Here is a 27,386-nt window from a genome sequence, read left to right on the forward strand (position 1 = left end):
TGAAATGCAGAGAGATTTGCTGGTTAGTTTTCTGTAGCACAAGGCTACAGTACAAGTGGAATTATACAAAGGGCTTGTACTGCAAATGGAAATAGATCAATTAAATGGCATAGACAAGAACTCATGAAATAGCAGGTCTTGAAACAATATTTGTCGATTGTTGAAGGTTCTCATCAACTTATCACACTCAATCTCTCTGCATTTAGTAATTTATGAAGAAAATGGTTGTATTTTGATATACACTATGCTTATTGCAGACTCCACAGGATTTGCAATGTAATAAAGATCTCCTAGCAGCTTTCAGCTGTGATAGCAAACTGTGTTACCATGCCAGGGACATTACATCATGCACTGGCCCTGGTTAGCCAGCAAAAATAGTACCTTATGAGAGAGTTGTGGTAAACATTAGACCTTTTTATCCTAACTCACAGCAGAATACCACCACCTCATGAAACAAAACATGACAACAGTTGACAGAAATATAGCGTATTTCTGGGAAATAACTGGAGGAGCGTAACAGAGCCAGGGACAACAAACTGGGTTGAACAGTATTAAGGGCTGAAAATATTAGTTAGAAGTGGTGATTCCACTTTCACTCTCATCTAAAAGGTGGCACATACTATTTGCCTGTTTGTCCCATGTCCCACTGTTGCTTCAGGACAAAAAACCCACTTCCTTGCTTCTTATGATAAGGATGTTTCCTGGGATAAATCCTGTGTCCCTCAGAGGTTCTGTACTATGCTTGCCGTCTGGTATTTAAGAAAGACACACTACCTGCAGGCTTCGGCAATTCAGGGTTTAGTTTGTCTCTTCTTTTCCAGTCCCTGTGCCTGCACTTCGAATATTCTCCCTCCCATAAGTTATCTTCTCTGCTAAAATGTCCGCTATGTTGTCAAGGTTGAACAGACCTGGAAGCTACTCAAATGGGACGTCCTTTAGTACTCTCTTTGGGACTCAGACCTACGATGCCCTCAGGGACACAGGGGTGGGCAACCAATTGACTGCAGGCAGCAGAATGTGAGAAAGGAGTCCAGACCCAGTGCAGCAGCCATGGAGCAGCTGCTCCACTCAAGAAAGAAAAGTTTATCTACCAATTTTAGCCTAATGTTTGCTCATTAAAGTTTTGGAAGCAGTTCTCAGTCCATTCATACTAGCAAGGGGTTAAACCAAAGCACCAGTTGCCCTGAAGAAATGAATTACCTGGGCTCCATTTGCAAGCTGTACCCACTCCTGGGTCCTCCTGTGGACTTTCCCTTTTCATGCAGTCCGATCATGTATTTAAATCTTTCCAATTAATTAACTGAATACTTGTCCTGGAAAGAGGACCTCTGAGAGCTCTAGCAGCAACCAGAGAGGTTGTTTGCCAAGGTGGGGGGCAAACTGCCAAGCTTGCATCAGTTCTTTAATATTTCCAGGCAATCTAGCCTAATGGGACTGACGGAAGAGATGGAAGCCAGGAAAGAAACCCTGGAAACACTTTACACCACTTGGTTTTGATTCACTCTACTGTCAGAACCCAAGTACAATGCATCTGCTTGCAATGGTGTCTTAGGGGTAGGATGGAGCTACAGCCATCAGCTTTAGGCACTTAGGAAAACTGCTGTGAAATCCCCACGTAATTTGCAGCACCTTTGCTTCTGGAGAAGCCCTTGGAAGGGGCAGTGTCTCTGAGCCTGCTCATAGACATGCATCCAAAAAGCAGCATCTTAACTTTAAAAAATATTCAGTTCGTGCACCGGAAGGTAGAACAAGACTCTTAGATAGTGCATCTCTCTGTCATACTAGCAACTAGCACATAAATCATCGCTTCACTCTTATATGAGCATTTAGTTTTGTAGAATTAACTGCTTATTTAGGGCTTTCAATCAGATGGCCAAAATTGAGAGTGAATTCTTCACAAAAGATGGCAGCACTTCAGTACTTCTCTGTACATCCTGCAAATCAGTTTTTTTACTCAGACTTCAGTGTTGAAACATCTGCATGTGGGATGTTCAAAGTTACAACCCACAGCTTATTTAATGTTTTCCTAATTTAATTATAAAGCCCATATCAGTAGATATTATTTCCTGGCTTGCCAGGAAATACCAAACAACACCACCATCACAAATCATCTGCACTGCAAACAGTTCAGTGAAGCTCACACACCTAACTAAGGCATCTTATCAGTGTGTATAAGTACCTGAAGGGAGCAAAGCTTTCTGAACATGGTCCTGGCCATCCAGCTCCAGGTGGCCCTGCTTGAGCGGATGGCTGGACCAGATGACCTCCAGAAGTTGCTTCCAGCCTCAACCATCCTATGTATCTCTGAAAAGCTATATTGCTTTCAATAAAATGAATCCTACATAAAAAAAAACACACAGCTATTACTTGTAAAGACAACAATGCTGATTCGTCTGTAGTGCAATATACCTCACAGCCTGTATCCTTTATTAAGCTAGAACAGTTCTTTGGAAGTCTTTGATTTTATGCCTATTACATATGCAGAGGATGTGGTCTAGGATCTTTTCATGCATTATGAAATGTTATACAGGATGCGTGTCAAGTCAAACTAGAAAGTGGTTATGCATCATTTTTTCTCCATAGTGACCAGTGTATTATAACCTACCTTCTATTCCTACATGCACTGCACAGACTGGCAGAACAGAATGAGAGCCTTACTTTGTCACCATTTTTTTCCATAGATTTTGTGTCCTATGGAAGTCCAGTGCTGCTTTCTTTGCAATAAATGTTTAAATTATCATTAAGCTTAATGAGAGCAGGACTGGACTACCTGCCTTAATTTGAAAAGTGTTACTAAGCATCTGGAATGAAGTCAAAAGAGTGTACAAGCCTTTTCTGTATTTAGTGTGTTGTTATGAGTGTCTGCAGACATAATCAGGGGAGAATTTTAACAGAATAGGCTGTTAGCACAGAATAACGGTTCCACACTGTTAGATTAGCACGAAAGGAAAGGTACAGTGTTTATCTGCAAAGGACAAGACATGAGGCCTGTGATAATGCTATGTTTTGTTCAACTTTATTTCTCCACAATTGTTTTTGTGCATGTTAATCATTTTTCTGATGGCCTTAGTGCTAATACCCTTTCTTCCCTTCCCCACCTCCACCAAGAAGGGGAAAAACTTTACTTCTTCAACCAGTACAAATGAGTCAGCAGAACATTTTATAAATGATAGTCTGATTGACTGGGCAGCAGGTAAGGACTATTGCACATCTGTGCCAAGCTTAAACTGGGATAGTGTGAAAGAAAGTATTCAGTATACCTTGTTCTGACAAGAGATGAGGCAGTTTGTGCCTGCGAGGCTACATTACCAGTATTGCTCAACAGGGTTCATCAGAGCTATACTCCAAGCCTAATACTTTCAGATCATACACATTTACCCTGGAATGGTGTTGCTTGAAATTTCATGTGAAAGGGAATTTATCAGCTATTGACATATGATTCCTTTTTGCTTGTTTTATGAAGATAAAAATAAAGCTGCTGCAGTTAGTGCAAAGCTCAACTACGGGAATTGACTATTTAGAAATAGTGGGCTCTTTATTTCTTGCTCTCTCCTGATTAAGAATGGACTTTTTTTATTAATTTTTCCTGAAGGCAGTGCTTTCATTAGACAGAAATTGCAACACTTCACAGAGTAGCTGGGCAAAAGTATACAGTGTGCATCAAGCAAGAACTCATTGCAAGTGACCTAGAAGTGCCGTCTGAGCTTAAGATATGTTAAAACCCAACTGCATTACACTGCATAGGATGAAATCCCTTTGGATTGACATTTCCCCTAAAAAGCAAACACAAACAGTAAAATCTAAATACTCTTTAGTGCACCTGATTAATAAAACAAAAGATTCCAACAGGAATATGTGGCTAACTTAAACACAGTGTATGAAATAAATTCCCAAAGAAGGAAGTAGTCTAGGAGACAAAGCTGCAAGTAAAGATACACATTTGGCAATTTTCATTTTGTTTTATTCAAGCCTCTACACCCCTACTTGTATAACAATATTACAGCCAGAATTTGAATACTTATCAGGACACTGCAGAAACTAACTCCTTAGCTAATAGTTTGTTCTTTTACTGCTCTGCTATCTCTTTCTTACACTGACAACAACAGATGTACACACCCCTCAACCCCCGAAAGTCCTTGATATAACGAGTACTTTCTAATTGTGGAACACTCTGTCCCACTTCCCTCCTCATTAGATTATCATCATCAGAGCAAACAGTGTGTCATTCCCATCAGACAGGACAAGGGCTTCTCAAGCAGTGAGTGGGCTCCTTCCAAGTAGTCATAGTCTCCTGCTTCTTTATCTTGTAGCCTGAGGAACACAGCACATCCTCATTAATAAAGCCTAGATCATAAAAACGTTTGTCCTTCATACTGTGTAACAAAGTCATGCCCTCAGACATTTACTGAAATACACATCTTTCATAGCTGTGGTCCTCTGTCTTCCAAGTGCCTTCTCCCACTGCAATGCATAACAGAGAAAGAACTGCACAGAAAAATCCCAGAAAGGTTTGCCTAGGTCATTCAGTGAACTTTGTCTGTTTTGAAGACTTCAAGCTAGACACAGCAGAAATGGTCTTTTATTGGTGTTAAATCGAGGCCAAACTGCTTGAATAGATAGTGGTAGGCAAGTGTGTAATGGCTAAAGTGTCACCTCAGGACCAGGGTAAAGAAATAGGAAGGTATATTAATTTCCTTTTCCTACTCTGGTTGCCTGGCTGTGCCATAAAAATTAATGCATTCACCAGAATATGAATTAACCTACCTTCTTAATTGAACCAAAACGACCTACAAAGACAAAATGTTTCAAGCTATCATTTTTTCCAGTGGTAGGTGCCCTTCATGATGAAAATATAGGTAGGAAAGAAAGGAAGTCAGCCATATTGGAAGGAACGAAGAACAAGTTTCTACTGTTCTACAAGGCCATCATCATGCGAAGAACAACTCCCAAAAACATCCTTTAACAGCACATTTCCAGGCAAAGGCTGACGGTTCGCTGATTCCTGTTTTCCTGACTTGGAAAATCAGTGGCGTGACTTCCCAAGGCATGAGGCAGCTGCAGCTCTCAGAGCACTCGACAAGTGTTTGCACCTTCGGTGTTTTTCACCCGTAAGCCAGAAATGCCAAGGTTACCTGGGGATCTGCAGTGAAGGCCCATAGTACTGAGATTTGTCAGAAACACCTGGCCCTCCTGGGCTTCTGCACAGGCTTTAACTTTTGAAAGGAATCACAGAAAGTGCCCCTCTGTACCATTAGGTGCATATGAACTGAAAACCTCAGAAATCCACTGAAAATTGAAGGCCGGATTTGAAAATTTTAGTCTTTTTAGATACTACCCAATATGTCTCTTCTGATAGTCTATCTTCTTTTTTTCTTCCCACTCAGGCATATTAAGTTTTTTCCATTCCAAGCAAATAATACAGTTAACTGCAATGGTGGTACAGTCTATAAAAAACATTAGATTTCACTCACTATAGCTGAAGACAGATACAGCAGTAATACAAGAACAAAAGGAGTGACAGACCAATGGGATGTTAAGCGAGGTTTCTTTCCAAACATAAAGACAGTACTTCAGGAATCAAGGGAAAAAGATACATGGTTTTGTCCCAAAGACATCACTGTAGTAATTCTCCCTACACAGGATTTCACCTATAACAAACAAGAGAGACCCACACAAAGGTAAAATATTAATGATAAGCCTATTTATTTGTTCTTTGTAATAGTGGAACAGGGACAAACTGAAAGCAAAAACATTTCAGATCAATACCAGGCAATAATTTCATATGGATAACAGGCTCATATGGAACCAATTGCCACAAATTGAAAGTGAAACCAGTAATTTAGGTAGGATTTTGGAAGGACTGAATTACACATATTGGCAGCATGACATCCTGATACAGGAATCTGGTGAAGACTAATACAAAAATTATTGTGCCGTTACTATTAGAATTATAAAAATACTAAGTCTTCCCCTTTGGGCTGAGTAGTCAGTGACTGCCTTTCTTGCATGTTCTTCTAATACCTTTAACACTAGTTTCTGCCAGAAACAGGGACAGAAGCAAGACAGGTCCAACCCACTCTAGATTTTTGTGGCTAGCCTAGCAGTTTTTACTCATGTTTTTGCCTTTCTTTGTTAGTCAGAGACAGTGATGAAAGAGAAAAAAGAGGTGGTCAAAGGTGAGGAACATTTCCTCAACTCTTGTAGCAAAAGGCACCAGAGTTGCTAAAAGCAGTCCACGCATAAAAGAGGTGTCACTTGGTGGCAGTCAGCTCCATTATGATTCTTCCTAAAAATAAAGCAGATTTGCTTGTAGTGGTAGGTGTTTGAAGATGCAGATACTGACAAAACAGCACCTCCTTTATCTTGGCATTTTCCTCTTGATGTCTCCATAACACTCCCATGTCAAATAACTGTAAGAAAGCCATCTTTTCCCAATCAACATATTTACTCCTCCAGAAATGCTAATGGAGATGTAGCATCAGAATAAGAAAGAAACACAAAGAAGGGAGCAGCGCTGTACTTTCATCTGCTACACAAGCAGCTGTCAGCCCTAGTATAAAAATTACCCAACAGACAGGCATCCAAATTTATGCTAAGTAAACATTTCTTGAATCTATTACATACAGCAAGAACCTAGTTTCATTCTGGTCATTGGTCTGAGTAAGTATTTCCCAGACTTCCTTTCCTATTGTACACATATACACCAAGCTAGTCATCTCATGGTGGAGAGCCATCAGGCAGGTCAGTTCCCCTTCATAAATCCATGCCAACCAGATGCAAAATGTCTGAGCATGGTTTTCAGGATTATCAGTTCCATCACCTTCGCAGGGATCATGGTAAGGCTAAGCAGCCTGTAGCTCCTCAGATCCTCCTTCTCCTTGTTGGAGACAGGAAAGACACTTGCTTCCTTCCAGTCCTCAGGATCACTTCCCAGTCATGCCCCTCTCCTCCACACCCTTGACGATTGTAAGCAGCCTGTAAAGACACAGGCCAGCTTCCCTAGCACTTGTGTGTGCACTGCATCAGGCCCATGGATGTCTGTATGTCCAGGTTATGTATGTGCTTCTTAACACAATTGCCCTGCACTGAGAGTAAATCTACTTTGCCCTGAACTTTCCCTCTGGTGCCTGAGATTACTGAGGACAAGTCTTACCAATAAACACAGAGGCGAAGAAGGCACTAAACACCTCAGCCACCTTTGTGTCCTTTGTCACAAGGCCCCCTGCCTAGGTTAGCGGTGCAGCCATGTTTTCCCTAGCCTTTTGCTGCTGATGTCCTTGAGCAAATCTTCCTTGTTGCTTTTCACATCTCTTGCTATATTCAACTCCAGGTGAGCTTTGGCCTTCCTAAGCCCATACATCCATGGTCAGATAGTATCTCGATATTTCTCCAGGGCAATCTGCCCCTGTTTTCACCTCCTGTACACCTCCTCTTTATGTATGAGTCTAAGTGTGAGCCCCTTGCTCATCCATGGAGGCCTCCTGCTCACTTTGCTTCATTTCTGTCTGTTGGGATAAACCGTTCTTGAACCTGGAAGGGGTTACCACTGAAAATCAACCGGCTGTCCAGGACTCCTCTTTAGGGCCATATCCCATGGGATTCTTCCAAGCAAATCACTGAGCAGAACAAATTTTGCTCTCCAGAAGTTCCAAGCTGTGGTCCTGCTGTTTGCCTCATTCCATCATCTCGGGTTCCTAATCTCTACCATCTCATGGTTCCTGCAGCCAAGCTTGCTGTGATGTTTACATTCCTGACTAGTTCCTCCTGGTTTTTAAGTATCAGGTCCAGCAGAGTACCTCTGCTCCTTGGCTTCTTGGTCACCTGCATTGGGAAGCTGTTGTTTATTCTTGCACTGAACACGTGAACATCAAGTCACTAACATTGTAGTGACACAGCTGTGCTGTTCTGAAAAAAGCCCTTGGACCATCATGTGCACTATTCTGTACAAATCATTGCTTTTTGTTGGCTCCTTCTGCTAGCTGCATTTGTCAGCATTTTCATCAGCTGCAGGATGACACCAAATCATCCATTTTCCTCAAAAGCCAATTTTTTCCATGCCAGTCTGCTAGCACCCATATCAGTTACAGTTTTCAACATCTTTGTCATCTGTGTTGCAAACAACAGCTCTGGGATTTATTTGGCTTAACTTTGCCATAGAGATGGTGTAGGGCTCACTTGAGAGCACGTTCCACAATAAACTCAGATTTTTTACTCAATCTGGTTGGCTGTGAACTAGATGAACCGATAGATTTGATACAAAAATGCATTACAGATACAGAGTAATCAGAAGAATGAAGGCATCCATATTGCATATGGACTGGACTCTAGGACACAGGCACCACAAAAAAAAAATTTGAAAAAAAAAGATAGTTTTAACAAATCAATCAGAAAAACGGAGGAGAAGTTTTAAACTGCCCAGGAGGCATGTAGGGAAAAGAGAATTTTTGACAGTGCTTCTCCATGCAGTCAGTAATGACTGAAGTCTGGAAGTCAATGTCAGGATTTGTGATAACAGTAGTGAAAGGTGTACATTCGTTTTGAGAACAGGCATGACATCTGCTCAATCAGACATTCTGACACATACATGGGGCTAAACCTTAGTTTTACTTTTTCTCTACTGACCAATAATCTTGGTCATCTTTTCTTAACTTAAAGATGAAATCTCTTTAAAAGTAATTCTTCCTCTAACTTGCATGTCTTCGTCAGCGGAAAAGAGCTGCCACTTCCTTAGAGAAAGCCTTATCAGACATAGGAGCCAGAAGCTCAACAGGATGCTGTAGGTTACTGAACCATCATATGCAGTTCTAGTGGGAATGCAATTCTTCATTAAACTGAACTGAATAGATATGGAAAAGCTGGGTGAAGTGCCAGGAAGGAAGCATGGGCTGGCTACTCCTGTCATTTAATTCTTTAACTGCTAAAAAACATTCTTTCAGGCACTGCCAAGTCCTCCATACAGCAAAGAAAGAATATTGTTAAGATCTGTGCTACAAACAAAAATGCCTCAATACAGGGACATGGCAAAAGCAAGACTGTCTGATAATTTGCTGCTGTAGAGGTATAATTTCCTCTTGCAGGACCAACAAGGGGGCTGCATGCAATGATGCCTTTCAATAGGTCACAGTCTGGTGGTGATGTTTAGGGTATGCTCCAAAGACTTAGCACTAAGCCTACTTGGCCCCAGGCTGCAATGCTGACTGAAGATGCCAAACTAAATGAGTTAATTCCTAAAGCTACTTCATGGGAAATTAGAAGAAGAGGTCAGAGCAGGAGAAACGGTAGGCTGAAAGCAAGCATAAAGGGGGAAGGGATGTGGGAAGAGAGACACCTGCTTATAACTCCAGATTAAACAACTCAGCTAAACTCTTACAGAAAAGAAAACCAAGCCCTCTGACCCAAATTGGTCGAAAACATGTAGTAAAAATTCAGAGCTATTGTGACTCCTGACAGAACTGGTTTGTATGAACTTAATTAATTTTCTTAATTAGTTTGTATATACAGCTCTAAACAAAAATATTGAAGAAAGCAACTTTATACAGAAGAAAACTTACAGACTTCTCAAAGAATGGCTTTTTTTGTTGGCACCAAAAGACAAAAACACTGACACAAATGAAGCACTTTTTATTTCAGTGACTTGCTGTAGCCAGAAAAGGAAGCGGCAGATCTACTTCTTTCCAGACTCAAGGTCAATTGGACAGGAAGGAACTTTTTTCAGCCTGAGCAGGTTCTTCCAAGATCTGAATGTCAGTAAATTTACTATGCCAACTAATTAAGACACAGGCAGAATGAAGCTTTCCTCAAGCAGCAGGACCCCATCACAGAATTCAGCAGACTGTACCAAGTCACACGGAGTGACGCTTCAAGGCTGGTGCTGACACATCCACATGCAGGCTGCTGGTCTTGTGCAGGAATCTCCTTGGGGATTTTATCTTCTTACATACTATACAGAACATACGCAGAAAAAGCGGAAGCAGAAAAAAGGTCAGCTTTTCCTTTCTTGCCTGATATTTCAGATTTATGTATCACTGAAAGATTCAAAAGCTCTCTAGGTTATGTTGGTCAGCTTTGCTGTACTATTCCTTGATCAACCACCAGGTGCAATTCTGTCATGGAAGGAATGTTTCAGTTTGTTTTGACCTGGAAGTAGTGAAAGAAATTACTTTTTGCTTTTCTGTGTTGATATAGCAAAGAGGCCTTGAATTTCTTTGGGACTGTGAGAATGAAGACCTTGGGCCCACTGTAGGAGAGAAGCTGGTTCGAGACCATCTTAAAAATCTCAGCGTGCACAAGTCCATGGGTCCTGATGAAATTCATACCACGGGTCCTGAAGGAGCTGGCAAATGAAGCTGCTAAGGCACTGGCCATCATATTTGACAAATCATGGAAGTCAGGTGAAGTTTCCGATGACTGGAAAAAGGGAAACATAGCCCCCATTTTCAAGAAGGGGAAAATGGATGGGGAACGGGGATTTTCAGACCAGTCAGTCTCACTTCTGTGCCTGGCAAAATCTTGGCGCAGATTCCTCTGGAAGGCATGCTAAGGCACATGAAAGGCATGCTAAGGCAGAAGGTGCTTGGTGACAGCCAGCAGGGCTTCACTAAGGGGAAATCCTGCCTGACCAATTTGGTGGCCTTCTATGATGGGACTACAGAACTGATGGACAGCGGTAGAGCAGTTGATGTCATCTACCTGGACTTGTGTAATGCGTTCGACACTGTCCCACACGACATCCTTGTCTCTAATTGGAGAGACATCCATTTGGTGGATGGACCCCTCGGTGGATAAAGAACTGGCTGGATGGCCGCACACAAAGAGTTGTGGTCAATGCCTCAATGTCCGGCTGGAGACCAGTTACGAGTGGTGTCCCTCAGGGATCGGTGTTGGGACCGGTCTTGTTCAACATCTTTGTTGCTGACATGGACAGTGGGATTGAGTGTGCCCTCAGCAAGTTTGCCAATGACACCAAGCTGTGTGGTTCGGTTGATACGCTGGAGGGAAGGAATGCCATCCAGAGGGACCTTGACACGCTTGTGAGGTGGGCTGATGCCAACCTCATGAAGTTTAACCATGCCAAGTGGAAGGTCCTACACCTGGGTTGGAGCAATCCCAGGCACAGCTACAGGCTGGGCAGAGAAGAGATTCAGAGCAGACCTGCGGAGAAGGACTTGGGGGTGCTGGTCGATGAGAAAATGAACATGAGCCAGCAGTGTGCACTTGCAGCCCAGAAAGCCAACCATATCCTGGGCTGCATCAAAAGGAGTGTGACCAGCAGGTCGAAGGAGGTGATCCTGCCCCTTTATTCTGCTCTCGTGAGACCTCACCTGGAGTATTGTGTACAGTTCTGGTGTCCTCAACATAAAAAGGACACGGATCTGTTGGAACGAGCCCAGAGGAGGGCCACGAGAATGATCAGGGGACTGGAGCACCTCCCGTATGAAGACAGGCTGAGAAAGTTGGGGCTGTTCAGCCTGGAGAAGAGAAGGCTGCGTGGAAACCTCATAGCAGCCTTCCAGTATCTGGAGGGGGCCTATAGGGATGCTGGGGATGGACTCTTCATTAGGGACTGTAGTGATACAACAAGGGGTAATGGGTTAAAACTTAAACAGGGGAAGTTTAGATTGTATATAAGGAGGAAATTCTTTCCTGTTAGGGTGGTGAGGCACTGGAATGGGTTGCCCAGGGAGGTTGTGAATGCTCCATCCCTGGCAGTGTTCAAGGCCAGGTTGGATGAGGCCTTGGGTAATATGGTTTAGAGCGAGGTGTCCCTGCCCATGGCAGGGGGGTTGGAGCTTGATGATCTTGAGGTCCTTTCCAACCCTAACTATTCTATGATTCTATGATTCTTGGAAATGAATTCAAGGTCTACATCCTGTGTGCTACGAGTTAAGAGGAAGAAGTCTGCTCCTATGAGAAGTCACAGTAACGTGAAGCTACTATCTTGGTTAAGAATTAAATATATTCTGTAGGCTGGCTTTTGCATTACAATTACCACTGATGTCCTGCTGGTGAAAAAGAAGAATGCAATGAGAAATACATTCTTTTTCCAGACCTGAGAACAAGCCAATGAGGGAAGAGAAAACGTAACCCAGAATGGCCCAAGACTAACATAAGCCAAAAGGTCTGGAAGAAAGAGGCCTAAATTTGATTTCTAGCTGTACGCTTTGCCTGGGGACTTGTGCACTTCCCTGCTGATTAGGGTTTTCATACTTTTGGCTTTTGCTCTTTGCGAAAGGTTTATTTCCATGGAAACAGACATTATATTCATGAAAACAAGGAAGCAATTTTTCTAAAAACTGGTATTTGAAGAAAGCCTAGGTCTTTGTACCTGTTTATGCAGAAAGGTACTGAAAGGTATTAGAAAGGTGCTACAAAGGTAGCTGAACAGCAAACTGCATCTAGACAGTCCACCTGCCTGCACAGATGTACAATTTCGAACTGCAGTGATCAGCCTGTTTTTACACACACCTGCCACCACGGAAGGGTTTGTTTCAAAAGGCTGTACTTGGTTGGCAGTTAAGGTACATTGTACAAGGTCAAAGGGTGACAAGCCAGTGGGGGTTTGTTCAGAGAATGCACAATTGCATCTCACTTCACTGCATCATCAGTACAAATTATTGACATTGACTGGTCATTGCAGGGTAGAGTTCTCCAAAAATTCAGATTATTCCCCCCCAGCTTCAGTGGTGCAGTTTAATTCATTAAACCCTTTTGTCCTCCTTCGTTTTAGGCTTCTAGTTATGATCATCTTAAGCAGACCAGGATGTGACTGTAACACAGAGAGTTTGAAAGGAGACATTATGGAAGGTTTTGTACTGGTGAACTATTTTAGTAGTGACAAAGCATGGAAGGTGAATACAGAGAAGACAACATTAGAACTGATTTCTCTGTTCAGCTAGCTCGTGCTACAAGCAAATCACAAATGTTCACCCGTGACCAGATCTCCCTCTGAGCTCTGGAAAACCAGTGCCACCACTCTCCTTGATTCATGGTAGCTGGGAGCTCCAGCCTTGTGTGCAGCCTCAGACCACTCCACTGTGTGCCAGAATGGTGATGAAGCAGCACTGCAGGGGCAGAGGAGACCAAGGAGTGCTCTCATGGTTTGTTCTTCACACAGTGAAGACCTGATGGCATCTTCTCAGTTCCTCTGGTGAAAGAACATAAGCAATTATATCTTCATAGAATCATGGAATTGTAGAATGGTTTGGGTTGGAAAAGACCTTAGGATCATCAAGTTCCAACCCCCCTGCGATGGGCAGGGACACATCACACTAAACCATGTCACCCAAGGTTCTGTCCAATTTGGCCTTGAACACCACCAGCTGCTTTTAGGCTGAGCTGTTGCTTTTGGCCCCGGCATGAGCTGTGTCACCTGTGGGCCCTGGTTGCCCACCGGCCCCACTGAGGTAGATGGGGTGATCTAACCTATGGGGTGATCTCCAAACATGACATTGGCCATGTCCCCAACCCCATGGCCAGGCACTTGTCCTTGCCACAAGCTGGCCCTGCTGCCAACTGCAGCTCTCATCTCCCCGTTATTCCCCTGCTCTTCATTTTCCTTCCCTGACAGGCCCTATTCCTGTGCTCCAGGAACATTGACTGTCCTGTGATTTCAAATTGTGCCGTAATTTCTACCTGTAATACCTTACAATTGCATTAGTTTACAAGGAGAGAAAGAAAAATTAAAGTGCCTGAAGTACATGGTCATTAATCAAATGCCTTCCTTGTGCAAAATCATAGAATCATAGAAGAGTTAGGGTTGGAAAGGACCTTAAGAACATCAAGTTCCAACCCCCTTCCATGGGCAGGGACACCTCACTCTAAACCATATTACCCAAGGCCTCGTCCAACCTGGCCTTGAACACTGCCAGGGGTGGAGCATTCACAACCTCCCTGGGCAACCTATTCCAGTGCCTCACCACCCTAACAGTAAAGAACTTCCTCCTTATATACAATCTAAACTTCCCCTGTTTAAGTTTTAACCCATTACCCCTTGTCCTACCACTACAGTCCCTAATAAAGAGTCCATCCCCAGCATCCCTATAGGCCCCCTCCAGATACTGGAAGGCTGCTATGAGGTCTCCACGCAGCCTTCTCTTCTCCAGGCTGAACAGCCCCAACTTTCTCAGCCGATCTTCATATGGGAGGTGCTCCAGACCCCTGATCATTCTCGTGGCCCTCCTCTGCACTTGTTCCAACAGTTCCATGTCCTTTTTATGTTGAGGACACCAGAACTGCACACAATACTCCAAGTGAGGTCTCACGAGAGCAGAATAAAGGGGCAGGATCACCTCCTTCGACCTGCTGGTCACGCTCCTTTTGATGCAGCCCAGGATACGGTTGGCTTTCTGGGCTGCAAGCGCACACTGCAGCCGGCTCATGTTCATTTTCTCATCGACCAGCACCCCCAAGTCCTTCTCCGCAGGTCTGCTCTGAATCTCTTCTCTGCCCAGCCTGTAGCTGTGCCTGGGATTGCTCCAACCCAGGTGTAGGACCTTCCACTTGGCATGGTTAAACTTCATGAGGTTGGCATCAGCCCACCTCACAAGCGTGTCAAGGTCCCTCTGGATGGCATTCCTTCCTTCCGGCATATGAACCGAACCACACAGCTTGGTGTCATTGGCAAACTTGCTGAGGGCACACTCAATACCACTGTCCATGTCAGCGACAAAGATGTTAAACAAGACCGGCCCCAACACCGATCCCTGAGGGATACCACTCGTAACTGGTCTCCAGCCAGACATTGAGGCATTGACCACAACTCTTTGTGAGTGGCCATCCAGCCAGTTCTTTATCCACCGAGGGGTCCATCCACCAAATTGATGTCTCTCCAATTAGAGACAAGGATGTCGTGTGGGACAGTGTCGAATGCATTGCACAAGTCCAGGTAGATGACATCAACTGCTCTACCGCTGTCCATCAGTTCTGTAGCCCCATCATAGAAGGCCACCAAATTGGTCAGGCAGGATTTCCCCTTAGTGAAGCCACTCTGGCTGTCACCAAGCACCTTCTGCCTTAGCATGCCTTTCATGTGCCTTAGCATGCCTTCCAGGAGAATCTGCGCCAAGATTTTGCCAGGTACAGAGGTGAGACTGACTGGTCTGTAATTCCCTGGGTCATCCATTTTCACCTTCTTGAAAATGGGGGTTATATTTCCCTTTTTCCAGTCGTTGGAAACTTCACCTGACTTCCATGATTTTTCAAATATGATGGCCAGTGGCTTTACAACTTCATTTGCCAGCTCCTTCAGGACCCGCAGATGGATTTCATCAGGACCCATGGACTTGTGCACGTTGAGATTTTTAAGATGGTCTCGAACCAGCTTCTCTCCTACAGTGGGCCCAAGGTCTTCATTCTCAATCATTTCTTTATATAACCTTTCTTAAATTTGCTAATGTTTTCAGTTGTTACAACCTAACAATGCCTGTGCTATGTTTCCAAATGCTGTGATACCATGAAAATACTCCATTGCTATGCATGTGTTTAAATTCAGGGTCACCTCTGTCATAAAATCAAGAAATCGATGGACTGTTTAAGGAAGTATTACTGCAAATTTGTTTTGCTGAAACCCAAGAAAGCTAAGTACTTAAATTGCTAAAGAGGGTTTTGTTTGTTTGTTTAAATCCATTTTCTTTTTGAAATGTAGTATTTTGATATAATCCAAAGGTTCCCATCAGGCTTGAGAGACATCAGTGCTGTACAGAGATTCTTGGAGAAATGTTTTCTCTTCCTTGGTCTATTAAAGTCTAGAGAAAAAAATAGATTAATTTCTTTGCCAAGAGAGTGGTCAAACAGTGGAACAAGTTTCCTAGAAAGGTGGTTGATGCCCTGAGCCTGTCAGTGTTTAAGAGGCATTTGGATAATGCCCTTAACAATATGTTTAACTTTTGGTCAACCTAAGGTGGTCAGGCAGTTGGGCTAGATGATCATTGTAGGTCCCTCCCAGTTGAAATACTCTATTCTTTCTGTTCTAGTCTATTCTACTCTATTCTACTCTAGTCTATGCCAGCGGAAAGCAGTGAAACATAAGCAGAACATTGAAAATAACAACTGAGCAAACAGGCTTTTACATTACTTTTTTTTAAACTTTCAATTAAGTGCTTTTAAAGCAAAAGGTAAGTACCTTTTTTAGCATCCAGTGATACCACCTGTGTTTCAGTTTGCATGTTCTCATATGTCTTCCTGTTTCTGGCAATTCTGCTACAATTCTTTAATTTGGTTGGTTTTGGTTTTCACAGAATCACAGAATCCCAAGGGTTGGAAGGGACCTCAAGAGATCATCTGGTCCAACCCCCCTGCAAGAGCAGGGTAACCTAGAGTACATCACACAGGAACTTGTCCAGGCGGGCCTTGAATATCTCCAATGTGGGAGACTCCACAACCCCCCTGGGCAACCTGTTCCAGTGCTCTGTCACTCTCACAGTAAAGAAGTTTTTCCTGATGTTCACATGGAACCTCCTATGCTCCAGTTTACACCCATTGCCCCTTGTCCTATCACTGGACATCACTGAAAAAAACCTAGCTCCATCATCCTGACACTCACCCTTTACATATTTGTAAACATTGATGAGGTCACCCCTCAGTCTCCTCTTCTCCGAGCTAAAGAGACCCAGCTCCTTCAGCCTCTCCTCATAAGGGAGGTGTTCCACTCCCTTAATCATCTTTGTGGCTCTGCGCTGGACTCTTTCAAGCAGTTCCCTGTCCTTCTTGAACTGAGGGGCCCAGAACTGGATGCAATATTCCAGATGCGGCCTAACCAAGGCAGAATAGAGGGGGAGGAGAACCTCTCTTGACCTACTAACCACACCCTTTCTAATACACCCTAGGATGCCATTGGCCTTCTTGGCCACAAGGGCACATTGCTGGCTCATGGTCATCCTCCTATCCACCAGGACCCCCAGGTCCCTTTCCCCTTCGCTACTGCCCAGCAGGTCAACTCCCAACCTGTACTGGTACATGGGGTTGTTCTTCCCCAGATGCAAGACTCTACACTTGCCCTTGCTGAATTTCATCAAGTTTCTCCCCGCCCAACTCTCCAGCCTGTCCATGTCTTGCTGAATGGCAGCACAGCCTTCTGGTGTGTCAGCCACTCCTCCCAGTTTAGTGTCATCAGCGAACTTGCTGATAGTACACTCGGTTCCCTCATCCAGGTCGTTGATGAAAATATTAAGCAGCACTGGTCCCAGCACTGACCCCTGAGGTACTCCACTAGTCACAGACCTCCAGCTAGATTCTGCCCCATTGACCACAACTCTCTGCGTTCTTCCCTTCAACCAGCTCTTGATCCACCTCACTACCTGATCATCAAGCCCACACTTCTTTAGCTTACCTATGAGGATGCTGTGGGAGACAGTATCAAATGCCCTACTGAAATCAAGAAAACCCACATCTACTGCTCTACCATCATCCATCCACCTAGTTACTTCCTCATAGAAGGCTATAAGGTTGGTCAAACATGACTTCCCCTTGGTAAAACCATGTTGGCTGCCCTTAATGACCCCTTCATCCTTGATATGTCTAGAGATGGTGTCAAGAATAAGTTGTTCCATCACCTTTCCAGGGATGGAGGTAAGGCTGACCGGTCTATAATTACCCAGGTCCTCTTTCTTGCCCTTCTTATAGACTGGCATTTGGGTTTTTTGTTTTGTTTGTTTTTTTCCCAGCATGCATATCACAGAATAAGTCATCTCCAGAGCTTTATTTCTTTTTCTGTGAAAAACACAGTAGTCTGTTGCATCAGAATATCTGGAGTCTGCAGCTGGAACACCAGAGGATTTCTGGCTACTTAGCCTAGCTACTAATGGCCTGACATGTTGAAGCAGCATCATGCTGCAACTCCCAACTGGTGCTTTGGGAGGAAAGGAGGTCAGTGAGTAGGATCAGTCAAGATTTTGAGGGCTGTAAATGTTCATGGGAGAAGGGAAATTAAATCACATAGCGTTTAGCAAAAAAAATAAACAGAGGGAAGGAAAGGATGTAAATCTGGTATCCAGGGTGGGGCAGGGTGATTCTGTAATGGTGTTTATACATGCAAATAAATACTGCTGTTTCCAATTGTAGCAAGATGCATTTTTCATATCTTTCAGTAAAGATTCTGAGATCGCTTTTCCTAGTATTTTGGCAAATGGACTGTTCCCCTCTTCCCCACATTTCTGTTATAACTCTGACATAATCACTTTCAAACCTTGAGATCTAATGGAACTCAGCAAAAGAGTGAGTGCTAGCAAGAGCTCAGTGCTCATCTGCCTTGGGACAGCTTAAGTCCCAAGCCCAAACCAAACTTAAACCCTCACTACAGAGAGCTGCATTCCAAAGCTGTTGTATGAGTTCACAAAGTCACAGAGGAAAGGCAAAAGTAACAATGGTATACATAATATAAGCTTCTCTTAAAGTTAGCTGTAATTCACTCTTCTTCTACATCAGGATTTCACTGAGTGCCAGGCTGAGGGACAGCTTTGCTGAGTTGTTTGTCCATGACCACTGTGAATCCTGATCTTCAGGTACAGAGGTTTAATAGAAAATTCCAAGTCAGAGATAAAGAGATACCAACACAGAGGGTATGGGAATATTTCTATTCTTTTCGTATATTATACTATTTATTCTGTATAAAGGAAGCTCATCACATTGGGCTTTACAGGAGAACATGAATTTCAGACAAATTCTCAGTGAGCTTGACTTCTCTTTCTTTCCTCTGGAGCATTAAAAACAGTCTGCTTTCCACTCACTCTACCTTTGCAGGTAGATCCTATCAGTGCTGGTACTCCCAAAATATTTCCTGTTCTGATGGGGAAAAAAATAGTCTAGACTCTGCATCACTATTCACATGAAAGTAGGAGCAGTCGTGTAGATGTGAATTAGAAGAACGGATTCCTCATTAAAAATAAAAGCGGGCTACTATATAGCTCAAAGGATCCATAGTAAGATCTGAAACCTGGCAGATTAATTTCAATTCAGGTTAGATGAAATAAAAGTCGAGCTTGAAATTACTCAGACAAGAACTGCTCTTATTTGTCATTTGCTTTCTGGTTTACATTAAATACTGGTTCACATTAAATATAATTGAAATTCGTATTGGCCAGCTATCCTTAGTGCAAACCCATCAGGGATTGAGATGCACTGGACATGTAAGAAGACTGAAGGGCATAAAGAGCAAGATGTCCCTTTACCCTACACCAGTGGTTTCTCCCATTCTGTCAGAAATATTTTCATGGGTACCTGATCCTTTGCAAGCAACAGATGAAACCTTAGTTGTGTATATCCAACAACAAACATTCTGTTGCCAGTTTTTAATACTCTATGCAAACATAGAGTATTATGTAATAGGACTACATAAATAGGACCACGAATTTAATTTAGTATTAATTTTACCTGCATGTCTCTCAGCCTGGAGTCCCTTAAGCACAGGCTGCTTGACCTGCCTGTTTGAGGTCTGTTGCTTGAGAAAGCAAATTTCCCTCCTCCCTTTCTTCCCATGCAGCCATGAAGAAGCTCCTGGCTGTAATGGAGGGACCATGTGGCAAGAAATGGCCTTTTGAGACTCTCTGGACTAACATGGCTCCCTGCAACTCTCTGAAGGCACACCTGGAAGATCTGTCATCAGGCCAAAATTCACTTCTGTATTACTGAGATGCTCCAGTAGAGATCTGAAAAAAACACTTTCTTGATCATCAAAGTAGGTATTTTTTAAACTTTCTACTCATTCCTTACTTAATGAGTTTTATTTTCATTTAAATGTCTCCCAGTGTTTGCCCTTAGGAAAGGCAGATTGTCCTTGCAATCTGAATTCTTAAAGGCAAAATAGAACTCTTTGCAAAGAGGAATCATTAAGTACACAGTTGGTGGTTTACTGCCTTTGATACAACTGAGTCCAGTGTAAACTGTGACACTGCCTTTTGGGTGTCAAGGCTATCAGAAGACAGCTGGTGTATTTGTGTGAGCCAGAGAGTATTTTCTGGCAAAACTAGAAGGGAAAATAAGCCCCAACACTGAACATGCAAAAAGACAATACATGTGACCTTCCTGAATATGTTACACCTGCAGCGAGAGTAGCTTTCACTGAGGAGTCTTTTCTGTAGCTCTCTGCATTGCTGAGGTTAGGAAACATGCACTGAAATTTCACATTTTAATTTCCATCAGTTTTCAGGACTGAAAGCTGTAGTCAAGTCAGTGTCATCACATGGTTGTGCTGTCAGACCTGGTGAACATGCACCCTGAATGTCAGACCTGAAGAGCATGCACCCTGCACTGCAGGTTTAACCCAGGCAGATGAATGAATGCTGGTCTTACTCAAACGGGGTTGTCATTTGATGCTTATTGCAGTGTCCCAGAGCTTATTACTGAAGTACATGGTAAGACTGAAGTGGATGGGGGCCATAGGCTGAAAGGTATGACAGGAGGTTGAAAGGCATAGTGTTGGAGATGGTCTTCTGGCAAGGTCTCAGGGACATTTTGCTCTCTTTTTGAGCAGCAAAGTGAGACATTGTCTCATATGAATGCTTATTTTTTTATTGTTTAACATAGCAGTGTGAATTCAGTACAGCAGGTGTATTTTGGAATTTAAAATGATGACTCAGTGCCAAAGTGATCAGCTCTGGAGTAGGCCTGTCTGCAGCAGTGCGGGATCATGTGTATGGAGGGTTCCTGAGCTAGAGAAACTCCAGAGTAGTGCCAGGACCTGCCAGGAGTCAGCACGCCATCTGCAGTGCTGCATCCAGCTCTGGGGCCCCAACACAAGCAGGACATGGACCTGCCTGAATGAGCCCAGAGGAGGCCATGAAGATGATCAGAGGGCTGGCGCACTTCTGCTATGGAGACAGGCTGAGAGCTGGGCTTGTTCAGCCTGGAGACAAGAAGGCTCAAGAGAGACCTTGATCAGAGGGCCTACAAGAAATCTGGACAGGGACTTTTCAGAAGGGCATGTACTGTTAGGAAAAGGGGGAATGGCTTTAAACTGAAAGAGGGGAGATTTAGGTTAGGGATTTTAGGACTACGTTCTTCACTGTGAGGGTGGTGAGGCACTGGCACAGGTTGCCCACAGAAGCTGTGGCTGCCCCATCCCTGTCAGTGTTCAAGGCCAGGTTGTATGGGCTTTGAGCAACCTGGTCTAGTGGAAGGTGTCCCTGCTCAGGGCACCAGGTTGGAACCAAATGACCTTTAACGTCCCTTCCAACCCAAACCACTCTATGATTCTATGTTTCTTTCATGAAGCTGCCAACGTCTGGCACTGCATTTGTTCATCCTGTGTCTGGACAGAAACAGTTATGGGATAAGTTAAAAAAAACTTCACTGTGCAAGGTCATTTAGTTTAAAAGTAACTAGCGATCACTACTTTTTGCTCAGTGTCTGCAAAGGCTAAACAGCCCCAGAAAGATCACTTGGTAGGCCTAAGGCATTTGAGGTGGATGGAGATGACAGGGACAACATTACAGCAGATGATGCCTTTGCTATTCTGTAGGATTAGTGTCTGTGACTCACTCTACATGCCTGACATCAATCTGGTTGATCCCCTGAAGGTACATTAAAGGAGGCTACAGCAGCAAGTAGAATGGAAAGCAGCAATAGGGCATCTCTAGGGAAAATGCTCTGGAGGGCAGTGAGAAAGCCAGCCACAACTGCTTGTTACCAGAGAAGTAAGCGATTGTTCTCCAGTGCCAGAAAACTCTTATCAGACAGATGTTAGACCATTAAAACAAGAATTCTCAAGGAAGGAAGCAAGAAGTACTCTGCGGCCAGAGGAACAGTGGCACAAGCAGAACAAGCAGCAAGGCTACATGCTGACTCCAGAAGACAGGCACAGTGGAGATGGTTGTTCTCAGCAGAGGTCTGATAGGTGATGAGCTGTCCACTCACACAGTTGGGCTCACCAAAGGTTTGCCTCCTTTATTAATCCCTGTGCACCATAGAATCATAGAATAGTTAGGGTTGGAAAGGACCTTAAGATCATCAAGTTCCAACCCCCCTGCCATGGGCAGGGACACCTCACTCTAAACCATATCACTCAACGCCTCATCCAACCTGGCCTTGAACACTGCCAGGGATGGAGCATTCACAACCTCCGTGGACAACCTATTCCAGTGCCTCACCACCCTAACAGGAAAGAATTTCTTCCTTATATCCAATCTAAACTTCCCGTTTAAGCTTTAATCTGTTACCCTGTGTCCTACCACTACAGTCCCTAATGAACAGTCCATCCCCAGCATCCATCCAGGAAAACATGTTCACCTGGAAGAGGGGCTTTAAATTAGTTTCTACTGGAGCAACTGCAGAAGCAATGTCTCTCAGGTGCTAACTTGCAATAGGATCTGGTGTCCTGGTTTCGGCTGTGATAGTTAATTTTCTTCCTACTGGTACTTAGCTGCCAGCTGGCTTTAATCCATGATATCGGGACATACCCATATATAGTCAGAACGACAGAATAACTGCATGGCATCTCCTAAGAAAATACGCATCATTTGAGTGCTTATGAAGAATAAACTCAAGCTTCTCCCTTTAACATACAGCTTGGTGGCTGGGTGTCGAATGAGCTGAACCCGGCATTTATGTTCTGGGAATAGGAGGAGGCTTTGAAGTATGAGTGACACAGGCAAAAAAGACAGTAATACCTCTTTCAATTTGTTTACCCCTAGGCAGAAATAATCAACCTGTCAGAAATAGGACATGCTGCTTTTTTTTGTCTCGTATCTTCCAGATTCCCAAGAAGTGGTGAAAAAATTTATTAATGTGATGCACAGTAAACGATTTTCCTATAAGGACGCAGGATGACCAGGATTAAATCTTGACTATTACACAGAAACAGAAGTTACATCCAGTGAAGCAGCAATGGAAATTGGCCTAATAGCACTTTCCGAAGCAGAAGTAAAATTCTCTTAGAATCATAGAATCATAGAATAGTCAGAGTTGGAAAGGACCTTAAGATCATCAAGTTCCAACCCCCCTGCCATGGGCAGGAACAACTCACACTAAACCATGTTACCAAAGGCTCTGTCCAACCTGGCCTTGAACACCACCAGGGATGGAGCATCTGCAGCTTCCTTGGGCAACCCATTCCAGTGCCTCACCACCCTAACAGGAAAGAATTTCCTCCTTATATCCAATCTAAACTTCCCCTGTTTAAGTTTTAACCCATTACCTCTTGTCCTATCACTACAGTCCCTGATGAAGAGTCCCTCCCCAGCATCCAGATACTGGAAGGCTGCTATGAGGTTTCCATGCAGCCTTCTCTTCTCCAGGCTGAACAGCCCCAACTTTCTCAGCCTGTCTTCATACAGGAGGTGCTGCAGTCCCCTGATCATCCTTGTGGCCCTCCTCTGGACTTATTCCAACAGATCCATGTCCTTGTTATGCTGAGGACACCAGAACTGCACACAATACTCCAAGTGAGGTCTCACGAGAGCAGAATAAAGGGGCAGGATCACCTCCTTCGACCATGCTCCTTTTGATGCAGTCCACGATACAGTTGGCTTTCTGGGCTGCAAGCGCACACTGCAGCCAGCTCATGTTCATTTTCTCATCGACCATCACCCCCAAGTCCTTCTCCGCAGGGCTGCTCTGAATCTCTTCTCTGCCCAACCTGTAGCTGTGCCTGGGATTGCTCTGACCCAGGTGTAGGACCTTGCACTTGGCATGGTTGAACTTCATGAGGTTGGCATCAGCCCACCTCACAAGCGTGTCAAGGTCCCTCTGGATGGCATTCCTTCCTTCCAGCGTATCAACCGAGCCACACAGCTTGGTGTCATCGGCAAACTTGCTGAGGGCGCACTCAATCCCACTGTCCATGTCAGCGACAAAGATGTTAAACAAGACCAGCTCCAACACCGATCCCTGAGGGACACCACTCGTAACTGGTCTCCAGCCGGACATTGAGCCATTGACCACAACTCTTTGTGAGTGGCCATCCAGCCAGTTCTTTATCCACCGAGGGGTCCATCCACCAAATTGATGTCTCTCCAATTAGAGACAAGGATGTCGTGTGGGACAGTGTCGAATGCATTGCACAAGTCCAGGTAGATGACATCAACTGCTCTACCGCTGTCCATCAGTTCTGTAGCCCCATCATAGAAGGCCACCAAATTGGTCAGGCAGGATTTGCTCTTAAGTGAAGCCACTCTGGCTGTCACCAAGCACCTTCTGCCTTAGCATGCCTTTCATGTGCCTTAGCATGCCTTCCAGGAGAATCTGCTCCAAGATTTTGCCAGGCACAGAGGTGAGACTGACTGGTCTGTAATTCCCTGGGTCATCCATTTTCACCTTCTTGAAAATGGGGGTTATATTTCCCTTTTTCCAGCCACCGGGAACTTCACCTGACTGCCAGACTGACTGATTTTTCAAATATGATGGCCAGCGGCTTAGCAACTTCATTTGCCAGCTCCTTCAGGACCCGCAGATGGACTTCATCAGGACCCATGGACTTGTGCACGTTCAGGTTCTTAAGATGGTCTTGAACCAGATCCTCTCCTATAGTGGGCCCAAGGTCTTCATTCTCACAGTCCCTGCGTCTGCCTTCCAAGACTTGGGTGGTACGGTCAGAGCATTTGCCAGTGAAGACTGAGGCAAAGAAGTCATTCAGAACCTCAGCCTTTTCCAAATCGAGGGTAGCCAGTTCTCCTGATAGCTTTTGGAGAACGCCCACGTTGTCCCTAGTCTGTCTTTTATTTGCAATGCAGCCATAGAATCCCTTCCTGTTATCTTTAACATCCCTAGCCAAGTTAAATTCTAACTGTTTAATTCTAACATCCCTAGCCAAGTTTAATTCTGTTTAATTCTAACACCCCCTGGCCAAGTTTAATTCTAACTTTCCTCCCCCCTCTCTTTCTCATCTTATGCTGAGACGAAGGATATGGGAAGTAATGCTGCACAATGAAGCAGTAACTGCTTCAAATCTCTAAGGCATCCAAGTGAGTACAGAATTGATTTCAGTGGAAGGTTATGGACAGAAGAGCAACTATGCTAGAAGCCCAAAGGGAAAACGCACATAATAGGTAAGACAACAGATAATAATAAAATGGAATATAATCCATAATACAAATAACACAAGTTGCTATATACTCACCTCCACCAGAAACTGTGGCTGTTTTCGAGAAAGAAAACGACATTTGGCACACAGTTCTCTTTTATTTGCAGTGAATTCATGTCTTAGCATTTGGGTCTTCTCTGTGTTTTTATTTCCCATGTCCAGGTGACACACATAGCCTATGTAACGGTAGCATTCACAGGTGGCAGATGATGCATTACATAGCTTAAAGCTGCTGATCCCACCAGAAGTGATAAATGCAATGAAGCATCACTGTTATGTCACCATGGCAATGAATTGTGCATGAAAATATGACACCAAATACCAAGCACAAACTCAGGAAGTGGCTGCCAGGCCGGAAGTTGTTGTGAAAATGGTCCTTGTCTCAGGCATGATTTCCAGTACAAGCCTTTGGTCACTTTGAAATGCAAGAACTTCGTGTTGCAGTTATTTTTTGCGATTCGGCTTTTGACAGCAACTTGGCATACATGGGAGGAAAACACAAGCTGTTATCATGTAACTGGAGAAGAATTTTGTTCTTACTATGTCTGCTGTGGTCATGAAAATATGGGAGAAGTAAAATACCATAAGGATTGAAATACAAGCTCCTTAGAGTGGAATAAAAATATTTGATTGATGCATAACAGCATCAGATGAAGGCAGAGGGTTCAGTAAGTCCCTTAGCACACTCATTTATCTGTGTAAATACTGAGTCAAAAGTATGATAAATATTGCCATATTCAGAACCCTCAAGTAAAGCAAATGGAAGGACAAGGCCTAGTGTCTAGAAAGCAGGTGTGACCTTCTATCCTTTGATTAGGGGTGAGTCTGCTAGAATGATATAACAGTTCTACTGCAAAGGAGTCAAAATTGGTATCATTTGTTTTTTCTTTAGTGAATTTATTTCTCTTCTATTGACAACAACTACTTTTGCTAGCCCTTTTGTGAACCTACAGAACTTAGGTAATGTTTCAACTTACAATTCAAGTGCCTCTTAAAAATCAAAAAAGTATTTTTTTTCTTCAGGAATTTTAAAGTATTTTGGAGGATGAGCAGAAGGGAATGTAAGAAAACAGTCTAAAAATCTTTTTATGAAAACTTCCCTTTTTTAACATGTGGTGACCTGTTTTCTAGTCTATGAGTTCAGCAAACCCTATTGTCCAAGTCTTGTTTTAATGAAAAAGTTGATACTAACTTGTGCATAATAGAGCTATCAAGGCACTCCTTGGGTAGTTGAGAGGACTGAGCATGTACCAACAGCTTAGTAACTGCACACTCTTCGAGGCTTACTACTGCATCAGCTGCGCCTTTGCCTTACAGTGCACAGCAGCTGTGGCAGTGTTTGCCATGACAGACCCTGCCAGATCTCTCTGCTTCAACAATCACTGAACCGCCAGCTTTATGCATGAGCTGAGCAACTGCAGAATATGACTCCAGGGCCAGAAAGGTGGGGATGAAGGAACACCCTGGAACTTCTATTCCAAAAATACATGACAAGGAAAACAAAAATATATGTGGTTCTGAAAACAGCCAGTGCAGTACTTTGTATTGAGGACCAGACACATTTAAGCAGGAAGCCATTTATACTACTGAGCAAAAGGTTTTCCATTTTATTTTTTTCTTTCAGAAGGTAGGTGAGGGGAAAAAAAAAATATTAACAGCATCTGAAATGTATAAAAGCGCTTAGATGTTATTCATCTGGCCCACTTACATTGCTACCTAGTTCCCACAAGAAGCAAATGCAGTAAGAAAACCTCCTGCCATTTACTTCACTTTGCTTTCTCAGTGCCCATGCTACATCATTTCTAATTTTACAGTTTTCTGAAATTAAGGTAGAAAAGGAGTTAATTTCCCTCAATATGGATTGTAGCATTGTGCTTTTATTTGTGTACTGTGCAAAAGTTATTCCAGGTGATTTCCATGTCAATTTTCACTAGACAGGGAATCCAGCAAAAGGGGAAGTGTGCTTCCACCTTTAACATGGATTTCTACCTAAGTTAACAAAAGATTTCCACCTCTTTTATTTTGGTAAAGATTTTGGAAGGTTACATACGTTAACAATTTACCCAGAAACCTTTTCTTCAAATAGTAATGTGCTGAGATTACCAGGAAAAATCCTGATCTTGAAAAATGCAGTATATTTATACAGAGCAAGATATCAATTAAAAAATTACTCTGGGTAGAAACAAATTCAAACCATAAGTAAAGTAACAGGACCAATTTCAGCAGAGGCAGAGGCATGAACTGACAGTCATAAAGCAATTTTAATCTAACGATAATTGCACTTATTCTTGAAACTCAGAGGGAAATTAAAAATAATTCGTAATTACTTAGATCTGATAAAACAAAACCTGCAGCTAAGAATGTGATTGTTTTCCAT

At 43.5% G+C, this 27,386-nt stretch overlaps 1 protein-coding gene across 1 annotated transcript in view; it reads right to left on the minus strand.

Annotated features, from left to right (window-relative positions):
• Window positions 1–4,112: 4,112 nt before the first annotated feature.
• The window catches only part of SMARCA2 (SWI/SNF related, matrix associated, actin dependent regulator of chromatin, subfamily a, member 2), a 138,855-nt gene continuing 115,581 nt past the window's right edge, over window positions 4,113–27,386 (minus strand). Inside the window, exon 34 of the mRNA XM_061375110.1 lies at window positions 4,113–4,311. Coding sequence (XP_061231094.1) covers window positions 4,300–4,311 — 12 coding nt within the window. The 3' untranslated portion in view covers window positions 4,113–4,299. The remainder of the gene's footprint in view (window positions 4,312–27,386) is intronic.

Source organism: Neopsephotus bourkii, unplaced genomic scaffold (assembly GCF_033783945.1).
Source record: "Neopsephotus bourkii isolate Nb327-2 ecotype Australia unplaced genomic scaffold, CSIRO-AGI_Nbou_v1 NB_1658, whole genome shotgun sequence".
Lineage (NCBI taxonomy): Eukaryota > Metazoa > Chordata > Aves > Psittaciformes > Psittacidae > Neopsephotus > Neopsephotus bourkii.